Genomic DNA, 24,996 nt, shown 5'->3' with positions numbered 1-24,996 from the left:
CAAATGCAATGTTGGCATTCATTTCTAGAGGAATAGTGTTCAAGTGCAAGGATGTAATATTGAGACTCTATCGGGCACTTGTTAGTCCTCACTTGGAGTACAGTGCTCAGTTATGAATGCTGGCATTGGAGAAGGTTTACAGAAGATTTACTAGAATGATAACAGGAATTAAAAGGTGAGCATCTGAGGAAGGTTTGTTAGATCTTGGACTGCATTCGTTGGAGTACAGAAGGATGAGGGTGGAGCCATTTTGAGAGCTAAAAGGTCTGGGAAGAGTAAATGTGGCAAGGTTGTTTCCATGATAGGGGAGTCTAGGACAAGAGGGCACAACTTCAGGATAAAAAGGCATCAATTTAAAACAGAGAATTGGGAAAATGTCTTTAGTCAGAGGGTCATGAGTCTGTAGAACTTGCTGCCACAGGTGGCTGTGGAAGCGACAACATTGGGTGCATTTAAGGCAGAGGTTGACAAATATTTGATTAGTCAGGGCATGAAAGGTTACGGGGAGAAGGGCGGGAGTGGGGCTGAGTGGGGGGATGGAACAGCTCATGATAGGATGGCAGAGGAGACTACTTCTGCTCCTATATCTTGTGCAAATATAAGTAGGTGCTCCAATGGGTAGTGCCAGCTACCTGTGTCACCTCAAGGAGGCTCTGACCACTTCAGACATTGTCCCACAGCTTGGAGATCATGCACTGTCTGGTGGTCACAGTTCACTGTTTTCTTTCTTCTCCTCCTCCTTCTTGACATCTTACTGGCCATCCCTGATGATCCTTCAAATGTGGTAGTGATCCACCTTCTTGAACTTTGGTGGACATTCGAGGTAAGGTACTCACACAGTGATGTTGGGAAGGGGAATTCTAGGATTTCGACCCAGTGACATTGAAAGACATAGCAATCCAAACCAGGATGGTGTGTGAAATGGAGGAACAAAACCTCATCTTCCATTTGGCCACCCTCCAACCAGATGGCTTTAATATCAACTTCTCAGGGTTTCATTAAATCCTCCCCCACATTTTTTTCCCCAGTCTCCTTTCCTCTCTTTCTCTCTCTCTCTTTTCCCTTTCCCTATGACTCCTTTCACAGAGCTAAAATCAATTCTCACCTTTCCTCATCATATCCAATGAACATTTTTTGGCTTTTGGTCTGGACTCCTCTTCCTCCCATTCTTCCTCCCCCCTCCCCCCCCCACTTTCTCACTCCAGTCCACCAGACACCTTCCTGAAGAAGGGCTCAAGCCTGAAATGTCGGTAATATACCTTTAGCTCCTTTGGACACCGCAAGACCGGCTGAGTTCTCCCAGCATTTCCGTTTGCTTTTATTCCAATAATGGCATCTGTAGACTTTCGTGTTTCACTCCTGGTGTGCAATATGAAGGGGAACCTGCACCTGCTGCGCTTAATCATCTTGATGGCAGACACCATTGTCTGAGATATATTGTTAAAGAATATCTTTATATTGTTTGCCAATGGAGTACACTTCATCCTTGATTTGCCACTGGTGGAGGGAATGGTGGTGGATGGGATGCTTATCCAACAGGTTGCATTGACTTGGATGGTGTCAAGATTCTCAAATGTTATAGGAATGGCACTCATCTACAAAAGTGGTTCCATCACACACCTTACTGTGGTTTGGAGATGGTGGAAAGGATCTAGAGGGTGAAGAATTGAGTCACTCATTGAGTGTCTACATCTAATGAGGCGCAACTCAGTGGTTTATGTAGTCAGTCCAGTAATGTTTATGAAGCCTTCTGGTAATTCGTTGGTCTTTGTGCTCAGATTTGCATGTCCAAGTGTCTCTCTTTCCATTTCTTGGACTAAAGAAGACAAGGGAATGCTCCCAGGAGGCACGCTTAAGCCAGGCAATAGTTATATTTCCCTCCAATGTGGCAACATTCTTATTTTCTTGACATTTAAGCATCATAGCCTGGTTCAAATTAGAAGCTACTTATGTAGAAATCACAAGCCATTAGAGACATTGTGGTGGTGCTGTACATTCTTGAACAAGGCCATGGGGTTGGGGAATGCCCCCTGTGAGTTGATGACTAACTCGGTGAAGGTTACACTGTATGGAGTAAAGGTACAACTACATCCATTTATATAGCACTTCAAGATTATAAAGCACCATTCCACAGTGCTTCTTGGGAACAAAACAGCACATATGAGCCACAGAAGTGGTCCATGGACAAAAACTGAGTTGAAGGGTATGTTTATGAAGAGACTCCGAAGGCGATGCGGCAATGCTGAAGCACGGGGCTCATTCCAAAATTTAAGGACTAGACAATTGAAGGGAAGAGCCCAGATTGCACAGATGCCGGGGATTTGTTGGTGAAAGAAATGTGGAAAAGTGAGACCGAGGTACGAATGGAAATTTTAAAGTGAATGCGTTGCCTGTCAGGGGCTCTATTGTAACTTGGCAAGCATGAGGTGATGGGTGAAGAGTTAGAACAATTTATCATTGTAGAGGGCGGAAGATTGAGACTATTCAGTGGAGTATAGGAATAGTGTTTCCTGTGCTGACTAGCTGATCATGCAATTTCCACCACACCAGGTCTCAATCCAAGCCAAGCTGCATGCAGAAGGGAAAACTTGTCTTACATCTGGAACTGAACAAACCCTTGATGGAAGGATAGAGTTGTTGCATGTTTTGGAAAATTGTGTTAGAAAGGATGAGTGTTGTGGTGAATGGAGCATATTAAGTGTTGAGACACTTTTGCTTGTAACCATCTGGCTCAAATGTGATGAGGTTGTGGGCAAACATGACTGCTTTTAGTGTGAGGTCTTGATTTTGAGATGGTAGCTCAGGAAGATTCAGCATTAATTCCCGGTGCCTTCCCACGAGTTCCTCTTTGCCAATCTGCCAAAATGACCTCTTTATCACTGCTCTCTGCTTCCTGCTAGTTAGTCACTGTTTCATTCAATCCCCCCAACCAATAACTTATTACATGTCACCCTGTTAAATACCTTCTGGAAATCCAAACCTACAACATCTACTGATTCTCTTTGTTCAGTAAAATCTCCAGTATCTGGAATTTAAGCAATTCAGCCTGCTGGCAAAAAAAAAAACCCAAAATTGAGGAAATAAACAAATTTTAAAAAATTAAAATACAAAAAAAATTGAATAGAAGTTTAAAATTGTAAAAGTAAACGTTCCCTGAAGCAACACACAACCCCTCGGTGAAGATGGGAGCAAACATTCAGCCAGCAGAGCCCCGGTCGTGCCCCGCCCGCAGTTTGAATAAAGTTTCAATAAAATTGTGTTTGAACACAATGGCAGCACCCAGGATGAAGAGTCGACTGATGCCGCTCGCCCTTGGGGCGATTCCCCCAAAGTGCTCCCTTATCCCTGCCTAGTAAGAGGGATATACTATAATATACTAATCTTTATTAGTATATTATTAAGTATACTAGTAAGGCTTTCTCTGTAAACTTGGGGGAGGGGTAAGGGATTCATTATAATGGCAGCATGACTAGTACAGCAGTTAGTACAACGCTGTTACAGTGCCAGCCACTGGGGTTCGAATTTAAATTTTGTAAGTTATGGGAATTAAAGTGAACTTTACAGTTTTTCAATGCTCTAGAACTGTGTTAAAACCACACAGCTTAACCGACGTTTGAAAAGTTATGTGTGGCCTATATGCAGTGCATTAGAAGGAATTAAACAAATAAAGATGTATATACTGGGGTCAAATGCAACACACAGAGTGCTGGTGAAGGAATTCTTGAAAAAGGTCTCAGGCCCGAAACGTTGCTTACCTTTTACCTCCCATGGATGCTACGGGACCTGCTGAGATTTTCCAGCACTTTTGTGCGTTGTATATAGAATTTGCTAACTCATCCCACTATGCTCAGCTACCCAGTTTTAAATGCAGCCACTGCCCTTTCTACAGACACTTCCAGTATGGCTGTAGGAGATGCACTTCAGCAATATGTCAACGGGCCATGGAAACAGTTAGCATTCTTCAGCTGCCATCTTCATGAAGCAGAGAAGAAATACAGTGCTTGTTTCACACCAGAGCAATATCAAAATCATGGAGGCATATATTTACATTAATTGGTGGAAGCAGCAGAAGGAAGATCAATGAAGTTTTTTTGGGGAAGCCTAAAACTTACTGCTACCTTTGGGCAGAAGGTACAGAAAGTCTGAAGAACGGCACCACTAGGTTCAAGAACAGCTATCAGACTCCTGAACCTCCCCTTGTCACACTAATCAGGGACTGCTCCTACTCCAGAAAAGGACTGTCTGCAGTGTTGTTAAGTCTTTTTAACATGAGGATAATTCTGAATATTTATTACTTCTATTTCATTCAATTAAGTGTAAAATTATAGGTTTTGTTTTTACTAAATACCTGTTCAGCTGCAGCAAGTAAGAAGTTCAGTACACATAAGCATTCATCTCATGGTCATGTTCTTGGGCCACGGCCAAAGCTGTGTCATCAATACCTTGATCTACAGACAAAACCTCGAGTGGAGCAGAGCGGGAAAGTGCATCAGCTACTACATCATCTTTTCCAGAAATATGGAGTATTTTGTGGAAAATTCTGAAATGAATGATAATTGCCATTGTTGTCGAGCTGACCAGGCCTCAGTGATCTTGAAAAATGCAAATGTTAAGGGCTTGTGGTCGGTGTACATAGTAAAATTTCTGCCCTTCAAAAAGTAACGGAAGTGTCGAATGGACAAGTAAATGGCCAAAACCTTCCTTATCAAAAGCACTGTATTTCTTCTCTGGTTTGTGAAGATGGTGGCTGAACAATGCTAACGGTTTCCATGGCCCGGTGACATATTGATGAAGTGCACCTCCTATGGCCATACTGGAAGTGTCTGTAGAAAGGGCAGTAGCTGCATTTAAACTGGGTAGCTGAGCATAGTGGGATGAATCAGCAATTCTTTCTTCTTCAAGAAGGCATTGTTTCCCTCTTCAGTCCAATGGATGGTTCTGGCGTTTCCGGACAGTAAATCAAAAAGAGGCTTCATGATATGAGCTGCTCCCAGAAGAAACCGTTGGTAAAAATTTACCATTCCCAAGAATTCCTGCAGGCTTTTAATCATAGCAGGTCTTGAGTACTTGGTAATGGCCTCAACCTTGGATGGCAGCGGAGTCACACCTTCCTCAGTAATCCTATGCCCCAAGAAATCAATGATTTCTTGTCCAAAAACACATTTATCTGGATTGATGGTCAGTCCAAACGTTTGAAGACAAATAAGAAGTTGTTGAGGTAAATGAAGACATTGGTCATACCATGTCCAAAAGCATCCATCACTCGTTGAAATGATTGAGTGGCATTCTTTAAACTGAATGGCATTCATAAAAATTCGAATAACCAAAACGGGGTAATAATTGTTGTTTTTGGAATGTTTTCCGGCTCCACTGGTACTTGGTGACGGCCACACACCAAGTCTATTTTGGAGAAGATCTTCGCTCCATGCAAATTAGTTGAGAAATCCTGAATATGAGGTATCGGATAACGATCTGGGGTGACGTTGTTAAGATACCTGTAATCTCCACAAGGTCGCCAACCTCCATTGTGTTTTGGGACCATATGTAATGGAGATGCCCAGGGACTGTCGGATCTACCAATTATGTCTAGTTCCTCCATCTTGGCAAACTCTTCCTAAGGTAAGCGCAGCTTCTCTTGAGGCAAGCGGTGCACTTTAGCATGGATAGGAGGGCCCTTAGTACAAATGCAGAAAGTAACACTGTGCTTTGCAGTGGAGGCAGAAAATTGTAGAGTGGTAATCTCAGGGAAATCTTCCAACAGCTTGGAGAATTCATCTACTGGTTTACTTAATGTTTGAAGGTGCAGAGCAGGGGTATAGGCATCTGCCAGAGGAATGGTCTGAAGAGTAATTCTATCTATTAGCCGACTCTATTTTAAGTTGAAGAGGAATGAATGAGCCCAAAGAAAATCTACACCAAGCGAAGGTCGGGACACTGCTGTTAAAAGGAATGGGCAAGTGTCGGAAGTGTTTGAACTGTTAACTGCTCACAGTTGCAGGTTCGTGTGTCTAAACCAGTGGGTGGAAATACACCAACTTCTGAACCCATGTCCACCAGAAATTTTCACTGGGACAATTGGTTCCAGACATACAGTTGGCTTGCAAGTTTCTCGCCATCCGCCGCAGCCCTCACTGGCAGTTGGTCTAGGCATTTCCCACAAACAGGCAGGGTGGAAGGCACTTGCAGACATTTAGTTCCCAATACAAGCTCATTTTGGGACGTTGCCTGTTTGTGGGGAGTGATGTGCTAAGAGCACTAGAGTGTGACATGGGGTCAATATCCGAGGGGTTGGTTGCGCAGACGTGTCTTTCCTTGCTGTGCTTTTTAGCCAGCCATAGAATGTCTTCCTCCACCACTACAGCCCTTGGGTCTTCAAATGAACACTTGGATAACAAAAGCCTAATATCATCTGGCATTCACTCTAAAAAAGAGCTGCTCGAATTGAGCATATTGAGCCTTTCATCAGCTTCCAGGAACAGCATTTCATCCATTAGTCTGAAGAGGCGTGGTCTCCCAGCCCATCGAGATGTAGTTGTTTGGTTGGCTTTTCCCTACGGGACATAACATATAAAAGTGCTTTTAAAGTGTCATACTTGTTCGAATGTGGTGGATCCTGTAGGAAGTCACCAACCCTCTTAGCAACGGCCTGGTCCAGGGCACTGACAAGATGGTAATACTGAGTGGTGTCCAATTCGACTTTACGAAGGTGAAGTTGTGCTTCAATCTGTTGGAACCACAGTTTAGGCTCAGCTGTCCAGAAAGGTGGCAGCTTCACAGCAACGGCTGCAGAGTCCATGTTTGTCCAGAAATACAATTTTGGACTCGTTGGGGTCACCAATTGTAGCCACTGGAATCACAGTGGGCTCAATGAAATAACCACACAAGGTATTTCTAATCAAACGTATTTACTCTTCATTACCTTGTAAAAGCCAGAATCAGGCGCTCAACATGTGCTGACATCATCACACACTGACGTCACGTGGCCGGTTCGATGCCTCCTAGGAGTTGTAGTGTCGCTATAGCACCACTACATGACAAACTATTCTAGAATATTTACATATATTTATTTTATGTTATATTTATTTGAATGTGAGAGATTATTATGTAATGTGTAAGAAATCTATTATTCTCACTGTGGTACGGAGAAATGCTGCTTTGTCTGGTTGTATATGTACAGCCAAATGATAATAACCTGGAACTTGATCTTTCAACCAGGACATATGCAATGGGCTGAATGGCCTCCAGTATTATACACTTCCTATGATTCTATGAAATGACAGTAAAGTAGGTTTAGTTCACAGGAGCACGGCTCTGACCGAACACTACTTCACTGAATATAAATTTGCAGTAAACTCGAAATGAAATACTTGAAAGATTAAAGGATAAGCTTCAGAAAGTGAGCACTTGAGAGAGTTCCATCAATATGAATTTCTGCTTAAAGGCTCCTTCCTTCATAACTGTTAAATTTAACTTTCTTTAACCTGTGATTAGTCCTCTCATGATTAAAAATTTCATGTGCAATCTCTTTGCCACTTCCACAGCATCCAAAATGAAAGCAGCATAAGATCAATTTAATGGACATGTGGCCTATGGCAAATGGCATTTAAACAGTTTTATCGTTTTAAAACACTGTGCAAATCATTAACAGTGACCACACTGCATTGGTACACTGAATTTAGTTTGCATCCTTCTGTGATTAGGCAATACTCTGCAAATTTAAGCAGCCATTTCCTGTTTTCAAATTTCGAAACCCCTCTCCCATCACAACTTCACCAAAGAAATGGATATTTAAATGCCAAACTAGTCAAAGTGACATTAAGAGAAAGGAAAAAGCAGAACGTCAGAGAGAAAGAGACATTGAACACCTATTATGCATCTTGCCTGATTTTCAATTCTGAATCACCAGTTCTAACATCAATTAGATGTTCTGTCCATTCACACTCTGAACATTGTGGTATTATCATGCCTGGCCAAGATAATTCCAAATAATCTGAATTTCAAACCTATTCTAATAACAGCAAGAGTAAGAATGTGGACATGATTATGTATTTTATGGTGCCAAATAATCAGTGGTGAAAAATCAAAATGGGACTACATTAAACAAAAATTGTTAATCAATAAATTATCTTCTTTTATATCATAATCTTAATTCTAAAACAATAAATTCTGACTAGTTTCTGCATTTTTGCCCAGTGAATCCTCTCTTTTTATCTCACTCTTCACCAGTTTCTCCCTCATTCTGACTCACGTCCCCTCTCTTTGTTCTCTCCTCATCACTCTTAGTCCCTCTCAATTGTTTTGCATGTCCTTTTCTTGTCATCTCTTTGTCCTTTTTTCTATGTTAGTCCATTTTGACATCTTTCCATCTCTTCCCCTCTAATATCCCTCTTTACTAATATTTTAAAAATTTATTTCTAAATTTAAATTTTAAATTTGAACATTTTTAAAATTTAGACATTTAGCCCAGTAACAGATCCTTTAAGCCCAGGAGCTCGTGCTGCTCAATGACTTCCAATTGACCTACAACCTCCGTATGTTTTGGTTGGAGGACACCAGATCACCCGGAGGAAATCCAAGCAGAGACGGGGAGAACGCACAAACTCCTTTCAGACAGCGTCGGGTTCGAACCTGAATTGCTGGAGCTGTAACAGCGTTGCACTAACCACTCTGCTAGCCATACCGCACCAAAGATGAACCCTTCCTCAACCCTTACTTCGACCTTCAACCTTTCCTCTTTCTCTCTCTTTCTATCACTACCTTCCTTGACAAGAAGGCGTGCAGTGTGGGCAGAGCAGTAGGTACTAATAACCATTTGATGCTAACCATTTGTCTCAGGTTGTGGACCCACAGTCTCACATCATCAGAGACCCAGGTTCGATGTCAGGTACAGTCGGTAAGGAGCTTGCACATTCTCCCTATGCCTGCATGGGTTTTCTCTTGGTGCTCCAGTTTCCTCCCACCCTTCAAAAACATACTGGGGTGTTGGTTAATTGGGCGGCATGGACTCGTCGGGCCGAATTGGCCTGTTACAGTGCTGTATGCCTAAATTTAAAATAACATTTTTAAAAATTGGTAGAACAGGATTAAGGTAGGATGAGTGAGAATGGGTAACCGTTGACTGGTGTGGATAGTGTGGGGTAAAGGGCGTGTTTCCATGCCGTAGATCTCCACGACTCCTTGACACTGTCTGCTATAAACCTGTAATGTGGCATATTTTGGGCACCAGAACTATGGTATCAAGTGCACCTTTTGAAGGGTGGGTATCAGATGGTAGGTGGCCTTGGGGGAAGGGAGTGCAGACGGGGGGATGGGATCCTGGCATTGCCATGGGGTAGAGAATGAGTAAAATTTTAAAATGAGGGGTAGAGTACGGTAACAGGCCCTTTTGCCCCATGTGAGAGGAAACTGGAGCATCTGTATTTCCCCCACGTGGACAGGTAAAACGTACAAACTCCTTACAGATAGCGGCGGATTCAAATCTCAGCTGCTGGCGCTTGAAATGGCATTGCGCTAACCATGTCAACCGTGCTGTCCAAAGTAATTGGAAGCAGTCGGGAGAGGAGAGGACAGAAGACAGAAGACAGAAAAGAAAAGAGTCGGGGGCAGATAGGAAAACTTTTTTTAAAAAGTCTCTTACCAGGGCCTGAGGGGAGGAGTCGGCGTTGGAGGCGGACATTGGTCGGGAGGCCGTGCAGGTGAGCGTGTCGGGGTTAATTGGGTAAAAGGCAGATAAATAAGTGGCCCAGCGCGTGAGTGGCCCAGCGAAGGAGTGGGACTTCCAGGCTTTGGCTCATCAGGCTTCGGCGAAAGCAGGCGTAGAGAAAGACCTTCCTAGGTAAAGTGCATTGTGAGTACCCTACCATTAAAAGGCTGAGCCATGTCCATGGGGTTGGTGCTATGCTCAAGTTGCCAGATGTGGGAGCCATGGGTGACCTCCACCCTCCCAAAAGACCATATCTGTGCCAGGTGCAAGGAGGTGGGGTTCCTTAGGGGCCGAGTTGAGGTACTGGAGCTCCAACTAGATGACCTTAGGCTCACCAGAGAGTGTGAGGAGGTTGGTGACAAGACCATAAACATTTCCACAGGACATACCTGCAGGGGATGTAATGAGACACAAGCATTTAGGAAAAAAATTAAAGAAATGGAGATGCAGCTAGATGATCTGAGGCTAATCAGAGAGAGCAAGGAATTTATTGATTCAACACTCAGGGAAGTGCTTACCCCTGGATTGGGGGGGTCAGGAAAGTGAACTACTGTCAGGAGTGGGGCAAAAGTTGCTAGCTCTGTGGAGAGCACCCCAGTGGCTACAGATCTTAGCAACGAATATACAGTATTGGATTAAGTAGGGGAAGATAACCTGCCAGAGGTAGCGCCAAAGGAGACAGTGGTACGGAAGGAGAAGAAGGGGAACAAGGTGGTCATTGGGGACTCCATCGTTAGGGGAACGGACAGAAGATTCTGCGAACCTGACAAGTGTTCCCGTATGGTGTGTTGCCTCCCAGGAGCCAGGGTACGTGACGTCTCGGATAGGGTTCAGAGTATCCTGGGGGGGGAAAGGAGACCGGCCAGAGGTCCTGATACACGTGGGCACAAATGACGTAGATAGATTGAAGGAGGAGATCCTGAAGAGAGACTACCGTGAGCTCGGAAGGAGGTTGAGAAGCAGGACCTCCAGGATTGTAATCTCGGGGCTGCTTCCTGTACTGTGCGAGGGTGGGGGCAAGAATAATAAAACCAAGAGGTTAAACGTGTGGCTGAGGGAATGGTGCAGAGTGCAGGGATTCAGGTTCATTGACCATTGGGATCTCTTCTGGGGAAGACGGGACCTATACAGGAGGGATGGTTTACACCTGAATGCGAAGGGGGCCAATATACTGGCAGTTAGGTTTAATAAAGCTGTCGGAGCTGATTTAAACTAATTTGGCAGGGGGAAGGGAACAGGACTGATAGGGAAGTAGATAGGAGAGAGAATATAGGGGTGGTTCCGATAGATGGTGAAACAATAAGGAATAAGGGAGCTAAAAGTGATAGGAGAATAAGAACGAATGCACCAAGAACCAAGGTGGAGGGAGAAAGGAGGTATGGCATCAAGGTATTGTGTATGAATGCAAGGAGTGTAAGGAATAAAATGGATGAGCTTGAGGCGCAAATGGCAATGGGAGGTTATGACATTGTCGGAATAACGGAGACATGGCTGCGGGAAGGGCAGGATTGGGAAATAAATGTTCCAGGGTACATGTCCTTTAGAAAGGACAGAAAGTTAAGAAGAGGAGGTGGGGTAGCTCTGTTGGTAAGAAATGAGATTCAGGTGGTTGAAAGGAAGGACATTGAAACAGGTGAGGTAGAGTCTGTTTGGATTGAATTAAGAAATTGCAAGGGCAAGAGGACTATAATGGGGGTCATTTACAGGCCTCCGAAAAGTAGCTCAGATATCGGTAGTAGTATAAATCAGGAATTAAGAGTGGCATGTCAAAGTGGTAGCAATACGGTAGTTATGGGGGACTTCAACATGAAGGTGGACTGGGATAATCAGACGGGGGCAGGAACACAAGAGAGCAAGTTTATAGAATGTCTACGAGATACTTTCTTGGAACAGCTAGTGGAGGAACCTACCAGGGGGAAGTCAATTCTGGACTGGGTGCTGTGCAGCGACGCAGACTTAATAAGTGACCTTGATGTAGGGGAGCCATTAGGGAATAGTAACCATGGTATGGTTACTTTTAAGCTGCAATTAGAAAGGGAAATGGAAAGGAAATCGGAAGCATCTGTACTTCAGTGAAATAAAGGGAATTTTGCAGCTATGAGGGAGGAGCTATCCAAAATAAAATGGGAAGATACACTAGCTGGGAGGACAACTGGGGAAAAATGACAGGTTTTTATGGACATTTTTCACAGGATTCAGGACAAATTTATTCCAAAGTGGAGGAAAGGCTCTAGGAGATGCAAATGGCAGCCCTGGCTAACTAAGGAAATCAAGTGCATTATCAAGTCCAAAGGGAGTAATTATAAGATAGCGAAGCGGAGTGGGAAATTAGAGGATTGGGAAACCTTCAAAGAACATCAGAAGGTAACTAAGAAAGCCATAAGAGACGGGAAAATGAAGTACGAGAGGAAATTAGCAGATAATATTGCGGAGGATAGCAAAAGCTTTTTTAAGTATGTGAAGAGGAAGAAATTGGTTCGGTCTAAAATTGGCCCTTTGAAAATGGGCAAGGGTGAAATTATTACCGGAAACAAGGAGATGGCAGAGGAATTTAACAAATACTTTGCAACTGTCTTCACCAAGGAGGATATAGGTTATAGTCAGTTAGGGGGTAGTGGTCATGCGGTACCAAGAGACTTGGGGAACTTTACTGGGGAGGTAGGGGATCTAATGGATATCCGGATCCAGAAGCAGGAGGTTATGAGTAAATTGTTGGGACTGAGGGCTGATAAATCCCCAGGGCCTGATGGGCTGCATCCTAGGGTGCTTAAAGAGGTGGCTATGGAAATTGTGGAGGCACTGGTCGACATTTTCCAAAGTTCCATAGATTCCGGGGAGGTCCCTGAGGATTGGAGAGTGGCTGATGTGGTGCCGCTTTTTAAGAAAGGAGGGAGGGAGAAAACGGGAAATTATAGACCGGTTAGCCTGACATCAGTGGTGGGGAAGATATTGGAGTCCATCATAAAAGGAGAAATAGCAGAACACTTAGTCAGTAATAATAATATAAGAGCTAGTCAGCATGGATTCCTTAAGGGTAAGTCATGCTTGACTAACCTTCTGGAATTTTTTGAGGATGTGACAAAGAGGGTGGACTCGGGAGAGCCAGTGGATGTGGTGTATTTGGACTTCCAGAAGGCCTTTGATAAGGTACCACACGGGAGTCTAGTGGGCAAGATCAGGGAGCATGGTATTGGAGGTAAGGTGCTGACATGGATAGGAAATTGGTTAAGAGATAGGAAACAAAGGGTTGGAGTAAATGGGTCTTTTTCAGAATGGCAGGATGTGACGAGTGGAGTGCCTCAGGGATCGGTGTTGGGTCCTCAGTTGTTTGTAATTTATGTTAATGATTTGGATGAGGGGATTATAAATAACATGAGCAAATTTGCAGATGACACTAAACTGGGTGGCGGTGTGGGGTGTGAGGAGGATGTAAGGAAAATGCAGAGGGACTTGGACAGGCTGGAGGAGTGGGCGGCTAAATGGAAGATGAATTTCAATGTGAACAAATGTGAGGTTATTCATTTTGGGGGAAGTAATAGGAAAGCTGAGTATTATTTAAATGGAGACAAGCTAGGGAGTGGGGAAGTGCAAATGGATCTGGGTGTACTTGTTCACCGGTCACTGAAGGCTAGCATGCAGGTTCAGAAAGCTGTGAAGAAGGCAAATGGAATGTTGGCTTTCATAAAGAGGGGATTGGAGTATAGGAACAGAGACGCCCTTCTGCAGTTATACAGGGCCCTGGTGAAACCCCACCTGGAGTATTGCGTCCAGTTCTGGTCTCCAAACTTGAGGAAGGACATACTAGCTATAGAGGGTGTGCAGCGCAGATTTACAAGGTTAGTTCCAGGGATGGCAGGGTTGTCATATGCAGCAAGGCTAGAAAAACTGGACTTGTATCCATTGGAGTTTAGAAGGATGAGGGGGGACATGATTGAGGTATACAAAATCATCAGGGGGATAGACAAGGTGAAGTCTGATTACTTGTTCCCAATGATGGGGGAGACGAGGACTAGAGGGCATAGTTTAAGAATACAGGGTAGGCCCTTTAGGATGGAGATGAGAAAGCATTTTTTTACCCAGAGAAGTGTGAATCTGTGGAATGCTCTGCCACAGAGGGTGGTAGAGGCGGATTCGCTGACTATGTTCAAAAGAGAGTTAGATAAGACTCTTGTGGGTAATGGAGTTAAGGGTTATGGGGATAAGGCTGGAAAGCGGTACTGATGGTAATGATCAGCCATGATCTAAAATGGCGGTGCTGGCCCGACGGCCCAAATGGCCTACTCCAGCTCCTATTGTCTATTGTCTATTGTCTATTGATGGCCGATGTCAGTGTGGGTCTGTGAGCAGAGTGGCGGGGGGGGGGGGGGGGGGTGGGTGCTGAGGTACTGGCAGTGGTTTCGCGTGGGTGCCTGGTTGCACTGAGTGGAACTAGGGAATAGGGTGAGATAGGTAAGTTCAGGGTCTCCTTTTTAAGGTTTCAATCGCTAGTGACAAGTGCCATGAACATGTAGAAGCTGGAAGGAAACAAGGATGATAGAGGGTGGAAATAGGGAGAGAAGGAGCAATGAAGAGGAAGAAAAAGGTATAAATGAAGATGACGAGTTTTATAACAAGAATAATTTCCATATTTAACATCTTTTTGTGGGGCAGCACAGCGGTATTAACCTAACCTATGCTCTGCACATTACTCTCATCCCAAAGACGGGCAGGTTAACTGGTGACTATAAGTTACCCCTGCGGACAGCTAGAGGCAAGGGAACCAAGGAAGGGTTGGCAGACCCATGAGAGAGAATAAGTTGCAGGGGATGCTGGGAAAAATAAGAGGAGGATTGGGACTAAGAGGAATGCTCTCTCACGAGCTGGCCTGGACAGGATGGGCTGAATGTCCCATTGTAATAAGTAAGCTAACAGATATTTAAGGTAGCAGAACAGAACACTTTCACAGCCAAAGGAGTCCCTCTGAAGTACAGCCACTGTTGCAATATGGGAAACACAGCTATTGGTTGGTGGACAGTAAATCCCAAAGGTAGCAACGAGCTAATGGCCAGATGGTCTGCTTTCTAACTTCTGTGATTTCACTATTCAACTTGGAATTCAGATCAGAGTAGTGTAAAAATGTCCACGGAGACTCAGCATGAAGTGCTAATTATCGTGTTGGAAGGATGTGGTGCAGAGGCTGCTTATAGATGGTGAGGGAAGAGGCTTTGCAGCTTCCCTGTGCATAATTTCTCTGATCACTGTGCTACCCTGATGCTTGTGCTGGGTTCCTGCTGAGTGGAGCCCTTAGCCCTTGGCTTGGGTCCCTCACTGACCTGAGATATAAACAGGAGGCCAAACTTGCTGGGCAGGAATGCCCTGGACCTCCTTGCCTTGGCCACAGCAAGGGTTTGATGCAGCCAGGTCACCTGTGCGGAAAATGGAGCAACACCTTGTATTCCATCTTGGCAGTCTCCAACCAGATGACATGAATATTGACCACCGATTTGCATCAACCCTCTTCTGTGGACTTGCCTTTCCCTCATCCCTCTGACTCCCTTCCTCCAGCTCCCCATCCCCTCCCCTTCTTTCTCCTATCAGCGCGCTATTTTCCTTCACCTGTTCCCTCATCACCTCAGGTTTTTTTTTCTCTTCAACTCTCCCTCCTCTATCTGCCTCTTACCTGTTAGCCTGTGTTCATCCCTCTCCCCACCCTCCCCACCCCCACCTTTTAATTCAGGCATCTGCCTGATTTTTAGCACTCCTGACAAAGGGCTCAGGCTTCAAATATTGGCTGCCCTTTACTTCCTGTGACCTGCTCAGTTTCTCAGTGTGCTTTTGTACTGCTCCAGACCCCTGAATCTGCAGATTTTCTTGTTAGATTTTACACAGAGCAACAAACCACTGTGGAGGGAATAAATAACGAAATAACAGATATCGTGGTGACCTCACAATTTCCTGCACGTTTACCGATTGGATGCCACAAATATTAAAAAAATACACAGAACAGATTATTCAATACACCATTAATTTACAGTCTCTCTGAACTCTTCTACTAAACCTACCTTTTTCTCAACGCCTGACAATTCATTCTAGTCAGTTTCTTTCACCAAATCTGCTCTCAGGTGGCACATTTGCGATGCACTGTACAGATAAAAATTTCCCAAATCTTCCCTTCCCGATGACTGATCTCCTTACTGGAGGGAAAGGTTTCCTCAACGCAAAGGGTTGCTGAACACTTACCACCGTCCTTGAAGTGAAAGATCAGTTTAGTGTCATCTGGAAGAAATAGAAAGAAACAGATTAACAAGGATGTTCAATAGCGACGAACAATATAAACTCAGGTCTGAAACATAACAGCTGTGGTGTTTATTTTTAAAATATATCAATGAATCTGAATAGTTGAACTTTCTCTGGATTGACTTTTTCCTTTTGTTCTTTACCTCTTCTATTTAGTCCTCTGAATTTCTTCTCCACAGTCAGACACCATTCACTCCCTGCCCGATTTTCCCTCACGTCCACGGTCGGCTTTTGCCTTGTGGCCATCCTGGAGGGGCTCCTTTAAGATCGGGGCTACTCACTGCAGTCAGCACAGCAGTAAAGCAGCCACTGCACGATCTTCACGTAGCTGCATTGGGGGCTGTGAGGTAGAGGGTGAAAACCACCCAAGCCACTTTTGACTGGGCTTTTCACCAGTTTCCCAAATTCTTTGTGGTGGAACGCAAAAGTCTGCAGATGCTGTGATTGTAGTTAAAAGCACAGAAATGTTGGAGGAACTCAGCAGGTCTCGCAGCGTCCATAGGAGGTAAAGATATCCAACAGATGTTTCGGGCCTGACCCCTTCTTCAAGGTATGAGTAAAAAGCAGGCAGGTGCCTGAATTAAAAGGCTGGGGAGAAGGAAAGAAAGGGCAGGGGGAGGAGCAAAGACAAGCAGGTAAAAGATGTTCTCCTCCCCCTGCCCTTTCTTTCCTTCACCCCTGCCTTTTAATTCAGGCACCTGCCTGCTTTTTACTCGTACCTTGCAGAAGGACTCAGGCCTGGACCATCAATTACACATCTTTACCTCTTATGGATGCTGCGAGACCTGCTGAGTTCCTCCAGCATTTCTGCATTGTCACTTGATTGTGGACTACACACAGCACTTGCTCTACACACCAGAAGAGGGAGAGCCTGCCTCTCAGGTAGTGTTCTGGAACAATCTATCTTGGGTGTCATGGTGGCACAATTAACCAAGCTCCAGAGACTGGTGTTCAATCTTGACCTCCATTACAGGCTGTGTGGAGATTGCACGGTCACCCCGTCACTACGTGGGTTTCCCCTGGGTGCTCCAGTTTCCTCCCACATACCAAAGACACCTGTGTGTAGGTGAGTGGTAACATCTTGGGGGAGTTGATGGGAAGGTGGGGCAAATTAAATGGGATTGGTACAAATGGGTGTTTTATGGCCAGCACAGACTCAGTGGGCTGGAGGGCCTGTTTCCACCTGGTATGACTCCGTCTTTTTTTGTCTTTCCAGTTCTCCCCTCCCTTCCCCATCATTGAAGCTGTGTCCTCCCTCCTTTCTCTACCTATCATCTCCTGCCTTTGCTACGCCCCTTCCCCCCCCCCCCCCCCCACCTTTTTGTTCCAACACCTGCCGGCATTCTCTCTCATACCTTGATGTTTGACCTGCTGAGTTTCTCCAGCATTTTGTGTTTTTACTTCAACCACGGTGTCTACAGATTTTCATAATTTACTTCTGGTATAATTCCATGACTCACTGTGTTTTCAACTGGAGTCAGAACCTGCTTTTTCAATATTAACAAATTAGCTGAAGACTAATTCCAACCTCCTGCTGCTCAAGCTAGTCCTGGTGAAAGCACATTCTTAGAGGAATAGCATGTAAGAGAAGGGATGTAACGTTGAAACTGGTGAGACTTCACTTGGAGAACTGTGTACAGTTTGGGCACCTTATTTGAGAAAAGACATGCTGGAGTTGGAGAGGGTTCAGAGAAGATTTACTAGAATGATAACAGGAATGAAAGAGTATAATAGGAATGATTGTTGGCTCTTGGACTGTACTCGTTGGAGTACAGAAGGATGAGGGGGGATCTTATAGTGGCATTTTAAATGGTGAAAGGCCTGGACACAGCAGACTTGGCAAGGGTCTTCTAGGACAAGAGGCAAACGTTAGGATAAATGGGCGTCAATTTAAAACACTGGCACAGAAGCATTTCTTTAGCCAGAGGGTGATGAGTCTGTGGAACTTGTTGCCACAGGCAGCTGTGGAAGCGAGGTCATTGGGTGTATTTAAGGCAGAGATTGACAGGTATTTGATGAGTCAGGAGTTTCGGGGAGAAAGCTGGGGAATGGGGCTGAATGGATGGATGGATCAACTCATGAATAGAATGGCAGAGCAGACTCAATGGGTCAATGGGCCTGCGTCTGCTGCTCGATCTTGTGTCACAACAGCCTCAGGAGTAAAGCATCGACGTTATTGCACATTGAAAACCAGAAACCGGAAGAGCTGTGTTTCAAAGCTTCAACATACAACAGGTGCAAATTAAAGCAAATCTTGCATAGCTTAAACTGAACTACCATGGTGATTTATGAGGGCTACAGTGTAAGTTATGGAAGTGTTTAATGGGCTGTGAGTTTCGGTCATTAAAGTAGTTATGACTGAAGTTTATTGTTTGGATCTGCCTTGGGGTAGTGTAGCAGGAGTACTGTGTTACTGACAGAGTCAATTATATTAACTACTCTTCACTTTTCCCTCTATTGATTTGTTAATTATTTCCATCAAATTTGCATACATTTCATCAAATACTTAAATCCATTTCTCCTACACTTCATTACTTCAATTGGGTTACAGTTGTGTAGAGGGTAATAAATCATTAAATCTTACCACTCAAAAGATGACTATTCAGCTCTTTATTTGTGCACCTCCACTTTGAAAGAGTAAGCCAGCTACCCACTCTTTAGCCCTGCAAACCAGACTTCATCCAATTCCCAAATGAAAGATAATACTGGATATATTTCTACTGTCCTTTCTAGTTCTGCATTCCAGAACACAACAGAGCTGCAGAAAATTACTCTCATCTCATAAAACGACTCTTTTGCCAATTATTTCATACTTATTCCAATAAAAGATGGTGGCTATTTGGCCCATCTCCCAGGAGAGCAATCCCATTTGTCCCATTCTTTCTCCTTGATTCCCTGCACCCTTCTTTCTCACAGATGCTCTTCACCTTCCCTTTAATTCGATTTCCATTAAACCACATCAAGGGAAAATTTGCAGTTGTTAGTTAGTCCACCAGTGCATCATTGGGAATTTTGGGTGGGCGAAGACTGGAGCATCTGGAAGATACCCAGACAGACACAGAGAGGACGTGCAAATTGCACAGAATCCGCACCCTAGGTCGAGATCGAACCCTGATCCCTGCATCTGTGAGGTTGCGACACTCTGCCACCCCTTCTTAACCTTAAATCTACATCCCATGATTATCTGTTTGTGGAAACAAGTTCTACCAAATACAGATGCATTTTGTTAGAAAAAAAAGTCCAGTTGCTTTCAATCCAACCAATCAAATTACTCCTGAATATTTACAGTAAAAACACAAAAATGCTGGAGGAACTCAGCAGGTCTCACATCATCCATAGATATCTAACCAACGTTTTGGGACTGGGCCCTTCCTCAGGCCCAAAACGTTGGTTAGATATCTATGGATGGTGCAAGACCTGCTGAGTTCCTCCGGCATTTCTGAGTCTTTATTTCTGAGTCACAGCATCTGCAGAGTTTCGTGTTTCACTCCTGAATAGTTACAACACTTATTGCAACATTAAATGGGCTAGCTCATTCTTTCTATAGTCAAACTTTCATTAAACAGTATAACTGCATCCTCTGTTAACTGTGGAAGGTCCAAGCCAGGCCATTTCACCGGCAGATAAATTTACATATCTTCCTTAGGCATTAAGATATCTTTCATAGGGACTCCCAAGTCCCGCTGTACCTCTTATTTCTTCTGGCAGAGGCCATTCAGTCCATCTATAATGGCTCAAAAAGCAATCGTGTTCCTCCAATAACCATTTCTCTTCCCTTTCCTATCATTCACCAACCCCCCACCCTCACCTGTTATATGTGGATTGTGGAGAAACATGTGGCCTCCCTCCCTGTCTGGAATATTTGGATTGCAGATGGCACATGTCCTCCCTGTCTGAAACTTATTTGGAAGTCGCATCACCTGCCAATCAAAGGTGGACTCCATTAGTGCACACCTTGTGTTGGCTCATTTAAATTACTTAGAGGGTTATCATTAGCTAAACACCCAGCTCAGAACAGTATAAAACATCGATGCACAGCACATTTCTTTCTCTCTGTCTCATGGTCCAAGCCCCGGACATCACTTCACGACAGGTCGCTACTGTGGACATCACTGGAAGAGTTTCAGGTAAGATGTGCACTACACCTAAGCTGTGATAGGTCAGTGCTTGCAGAGAGTTGCACTCCCACTGGTGCAGGGAACTGCATGTGTTTGAAAGTCCCTGTCTGTAAAGTGCATACATGTGCATGAGCTTGTACAAGATGGGCAGCCACTGGTATCGGAGTCCAAGCTTGAACTGATGTGAATGTCTATATAGTTGTTCAGTAGTTGAGTAATTATCGTTTGACATTCTTCCCTGTTTGTCTCCAGGATGTTCAATAAAGTTACCTGTAATTGTAATACTTGTGTCTAGACTTGTCTCTCTGTGAACCCAATGAATCTGAAACTCTTCCAAACACCACATCCCCTCCCCCACCCCAGTACATGTGCTCACCTATACAAAAGGGGAATTCACAGCAGGAAATTAATCTATCAAACTGCATTTTTTGGAGATGTGGGAGGACCACAGAGCATCCAAAGCTCTTGCGCATTGATGTTGAACCACCACTTATCATCATTTTGATCTTGTTGGAACAGGCCAACAAGATCCAGCAAATATACCCCAGAAAATGTCATTCAGTAGAAGCCAAGCACATTTTGTAGACGTGTGTTAATCCCCCAAAGGAAATGTTCTTAGTACAGTAAAGCCTCCGGTATCCAGCACCTACGGGGATTGGTAGAAGCCAGATATGAGTTTTACAGTTGCTTGAGACTCACTCTTACAATGCCTATGTAACACACCTGCATTATGAATAAGCAGTTTAAAATACAAAGATACTTAGACAGAACAAACTTCACTTGCAAGAATATATAAACCTTGAAGTATTCTACTTCATTTTCAATCATATTCTTAGAAAATATTTAATCGTTGCTGCATCTCCATGGAGCTGCCTGAAAGATGAACAACATTATAGAGAATTAGCACCCCCTCTCCAAGTTTACAGTTTACTAATCTACTTAATAATATACTAATAAAGGTAGAGACTCTTACTAAGCAGAGATAAGGAGACACTTCAAGAGAGTCACCCCAACGGTAAGCAGCATCAACCAGTGGCTTCATCCTGGGTGACGCCATTTTATTCAAACATAACTTTATTCAATCTTTATTCAAACAGCTGCTACGAGAAAATCATGACCAAGGCTCTCGCTGGCTGAGTATTTGCTCCCATCTTCACCAAAAGTTGTTGTGTTACTTCAGAGAACATTTATTTATACAATTTAAAATTTATATTTATTCTTATTCATCTATCTATCTATCTATCTATCTATCTATCTATCTATCCATCTATCCATCTCTATCCATCTTTCCATCCATCTATCTATCTATCTATCTATCTATCTATCCAACCATCTATCTATCCTATCGATCAATCAATCAATCTATCTATCCCTCCATTTATCCATCTATCTATCTTTTTGTCTATTTATTTATCTATCTTTATTTATTTCCTCGATTTTTTTTATGCTGTTATTTGAATTCTGGAAAATGGGGATATACTGTAAATATTTCTTAAAGCTAATCAAATAATATTTAGAAGTATTTATCCTTGTTCTGTTATTGTTTGTAATTGTTTGTATTACGGAACAGTTAGCATGAACAATTCAATAAATTATCTGGGATGCTTATTGTTCCTGACACATCTCATGGCTGTCAAGTGAGACTGCAGTCTAGGGGTATTGAGTTAGAATCTTAGTTCTACAACATTACAATTGCAATAGCTCTTTATAATTCATTTTATTGTTCAATAAACCCAATAAAATAAAATAAAAGCAATGTCCTGCTACAGATATTGCACCAGAATGATGAATCCTTTTCTTTGAATGCCACGGAACAGAATATTGATCAGGTGCATTGATCAAGCTGTGAACTGATATTATTGAAAGCCACATGATTACTTAACCTATACTTTCATTTGACTCAGGGTTAGTCCATGATTCAGCAATATGGCATCAAGACCATAGGACAGGAGCAGAAGAGGACTATTCAGCCTATTGATTTTGCTCCGCCATTCATTCAAGAGCTGATCCATTTTCCCATAGGCCCACTGCCCGGGCTTCTCCCCATAATCTCTGATACACGAGGTAAACAAGAACCTATCAATCTCTGCCTTAAATACACCCAATAATCAAGCAATGTTAAGTTGATCACCTTTGAATTCAAACAAACTGGCCAAACAGGTTCAGGGAGAAAAATTGACCTTGATTGGTTCAGTTTATTGCACATTGGACGGAAGCAAACAACCTGGCCCCAAGAAATTGTGAGGTAAACTTTGGGAACAAATATAGGAGGTAGTTAATTAACAGAGAAAAAAATGTGGAGTTGCTGATGGAGTTGCCGTAATGGCAGCACTGCCGCTTGAATGGACCTGCGGAGAGTGGGGAGGAGAGATACAACACTCCTCCGCAGGGTTCTACCGTCCAGTCCAACTACCAATGGCTCTGTTCAGGCTTTAAAAGGTCTGTTAAAGTAGCTGATGGAGGTTTGCTTGTAAAACCCTGTGACCACAAGTTTTGGGCCCAAGATGGCGGCGCCTGTGTTTGGCAGCAGCCTCAAGTGGTTGCAGACTCCAGGGAAGCAGAGGACTGGTGCAAGGCATCAGAAAATGAGGTGGCCACCCCGTGTTTGAGAGGGAAAAGTAGAGGAGACGACCCTATGGGACAGTGACCACAGCAGCGACCAGTGACTGGCTTGAGATTGGCTGAAGGGATACCGGGTATCGGAACCGAGATGTGAGAGTGTGCCGAGAGCGCTGGGGGCTCCCTAATCATGTCAGAGGTTTGGTTGGATCTAGAGCATTGGTTGCCGATGGTTTGGACTGAAGGCTGTGTGGCTGTGGAGGTTGCGGGAGTGCTAGAGGTGAATCTATGGACACTCAGTGACTCTGAAGGGACTCTCTTTTGCTTCTCTTTCTCTGACTGTAAGAGGTGCCGGGCAATTTTTGCTGATGGCAAAACTTTATCTGCCTTGCAGAGGACTAAAGGAAATTTTGTGTAATAGTACATTCTCTGTTTTATTACATGACAATAAAACAACTTTGGATCTTGAATCCTAATATCCCATGTCCCCATGTACTTAGCTGTACCTGGAGTTGCATACTTCTTGAACATGCACGTCTTCAAAGTGGCAGCAGCACTCTTAAAAGAGGGCTGCCAGAGTAGGTCCCTACTCAGTTTTAACTTCCCTGCTTTCCTTAGATCCAGAAGGAACTTGGGAACGGAGTGAAGTGCGGGATGGGAGAGTGTCTAGAGATTAGGAGGGTGTGCGGCATTGCCAAAAGGCTGGGGTCAGAGTTAGAATGAAGGATTGCCCCGAGACTGGGGACTTGAGGAGAGGGGAGCTGGTGACATATGAGATAAGGATTTGAAGAGTTGCCAAGATATTGTAGGAGAGGGGTTGGAAATGTGACACATAAGGGTGGAATTGAATTATTTATTGTCATGTGTACCAAGATACAGTGAAAAGCTTTGTTTTCCATGCTATCCAAGCAAGTTAATTCATACTTAAGTATAGCAGGTAGTGCAATAATAAAACAAAAGTACAATGTGGTGCCTGTCCTCGGCAGTGGTTACGAGGGGGTGCAGACTCCGGGGGAGCAGTGGACTGGTTCATGGTACCAGAAATGGGAACAACACCCCTCCACCCCAACCCCCTCCCTGCCGTTGAGAAGCATGGGAGACAACCCTACAGGACAGTGACCACTGCAATAGACCAGCGAGGGGCTCAGCGACTGAGGGACCCATATAAGCTGCAGGTGACTTGTGGTCCAAGGACTCACATAGGCTGCGGGCTGCTGGACCCTGGCTCATGGGATCCAGTCATTGGAGCCGGGATTCGAGAGGGTTCATTGGGCAATGCCCCGAAGGGCCTTGGGTGCTAAAGGTTTCCTGATCCTGAAGGAGGTTTGGATCTAGAGCTCTTTTGCTGATGGATCAAACAGTAGTCTAAGTGGTTGTAGGGGCTGCGGGAACACAGGAGGCGAATCCACGGACACTCGGTGTCTCTGATGGGACTCTCTTTTGCTTTTCTTTTTCCTATTGATAGGGGAGCCAGGCTCATGGTGACTCTTGGTTTGCCTTAAGGCAGACAAAAGTTAAAGAATCATGCATGTTATGTTTTTTCATATATTATTACGTGACGATAAAAGGAACCTTGAACCTTGATAAGTCAAAGAGTCTACCCCAGTGCCCATTACAATAAACAATTCAATTTGTGTGAGTGGATATCCATGACTTATAAGGTCTCCATTTCCTTCAAGTTATTGTTGCTCATTAGGAATGCGCCTCTTGCCTCAACGAATGATGCCTCATTGGGACAGTAACTATCTGGTGTTACACTGACAAACTGCTCATCTACCTTGACATGCATTCAGTCTTAAACGCACCAAAGATGTGGACACTGAGCCACATTAGGAAATATAGGGCAGTGGCTGCAAACCTTGTCAAAGAAGTGATATTTGAGAAATGGCAAAGAGGGGCAGAGCTGATACAGGGCATTTGACAGGAATAATGAAGCAGGTTGATCAAATGATCAAGATTGCAAGAGCACAAGAATCTCGGAGGGTGGTGCAGAGAAGAAGATAGGAAAAAGGGGAGGACCAAAATATGTTGGGATTTGCAAGACTACGATAGCATATAATGCAGTCCTGTAGATAGTGGGACTCTGAAATAAAACAGAGTGCCAGCAGGGCAGACAACACCAACAGAGAGAAAATACAGTTAATGTTTCAGATTAAGGACTTAGTTTTGGTGGGAGGAAACTTCAATTCTGTTCCTCAATATTTTCTGCTTCTGCTTTAAATAATGATTTGTTGTTTTAAGATCAAGAGCAGAAAAGAATGATACTTTGGTGATTTCCTTTCTTGGGAGATTCAACTGATCACATTACTACTGGGAGCTTCCAGCAGGAGGAGTCATCAG

General features: G+C 44.0%; 1 protein-coding gene across 1 annotated transcript in view; it reads right to left on the bottom strand.

The window, feature by feature from the left end:
- LOC138746662 (plexin domain-containing protein 1-like) overlaps positions 1–24,996 on the bottom strand; it is a 182,259-nt gene that overhangs the window by 41,640 nt on the left and 115,623 nt on the right. Inside the window, exon 11 of the mRNA XM_069904948.1 lies at positions 15,923–15,958. Coding sequence (XP_069761049.1) covers positions 15,923–15,958 — 36 coding nt within the window. The remainder of the gene's footprint in view (positions 1–15,922; positions 15,959–24,996) is intronic.

This window comes from Narcine bancroftii, chromosome 12 (assembly GCF_036971445.1).
Source record: "Narcine bancroftii isolate sNarBan1 chromosome 12, sNarBan1.hap1, whole genome shotgun sequence".
Lineage (NCBI taxonomy): Eukaryota > Metazoa > Chordata > Chondrichthyes > Torpediniformes > Narcinidae > Narcine > Narcine bancroftii.
This window is presented reverse-complemented; position numbering and strand designations above follow the sequence as displayed.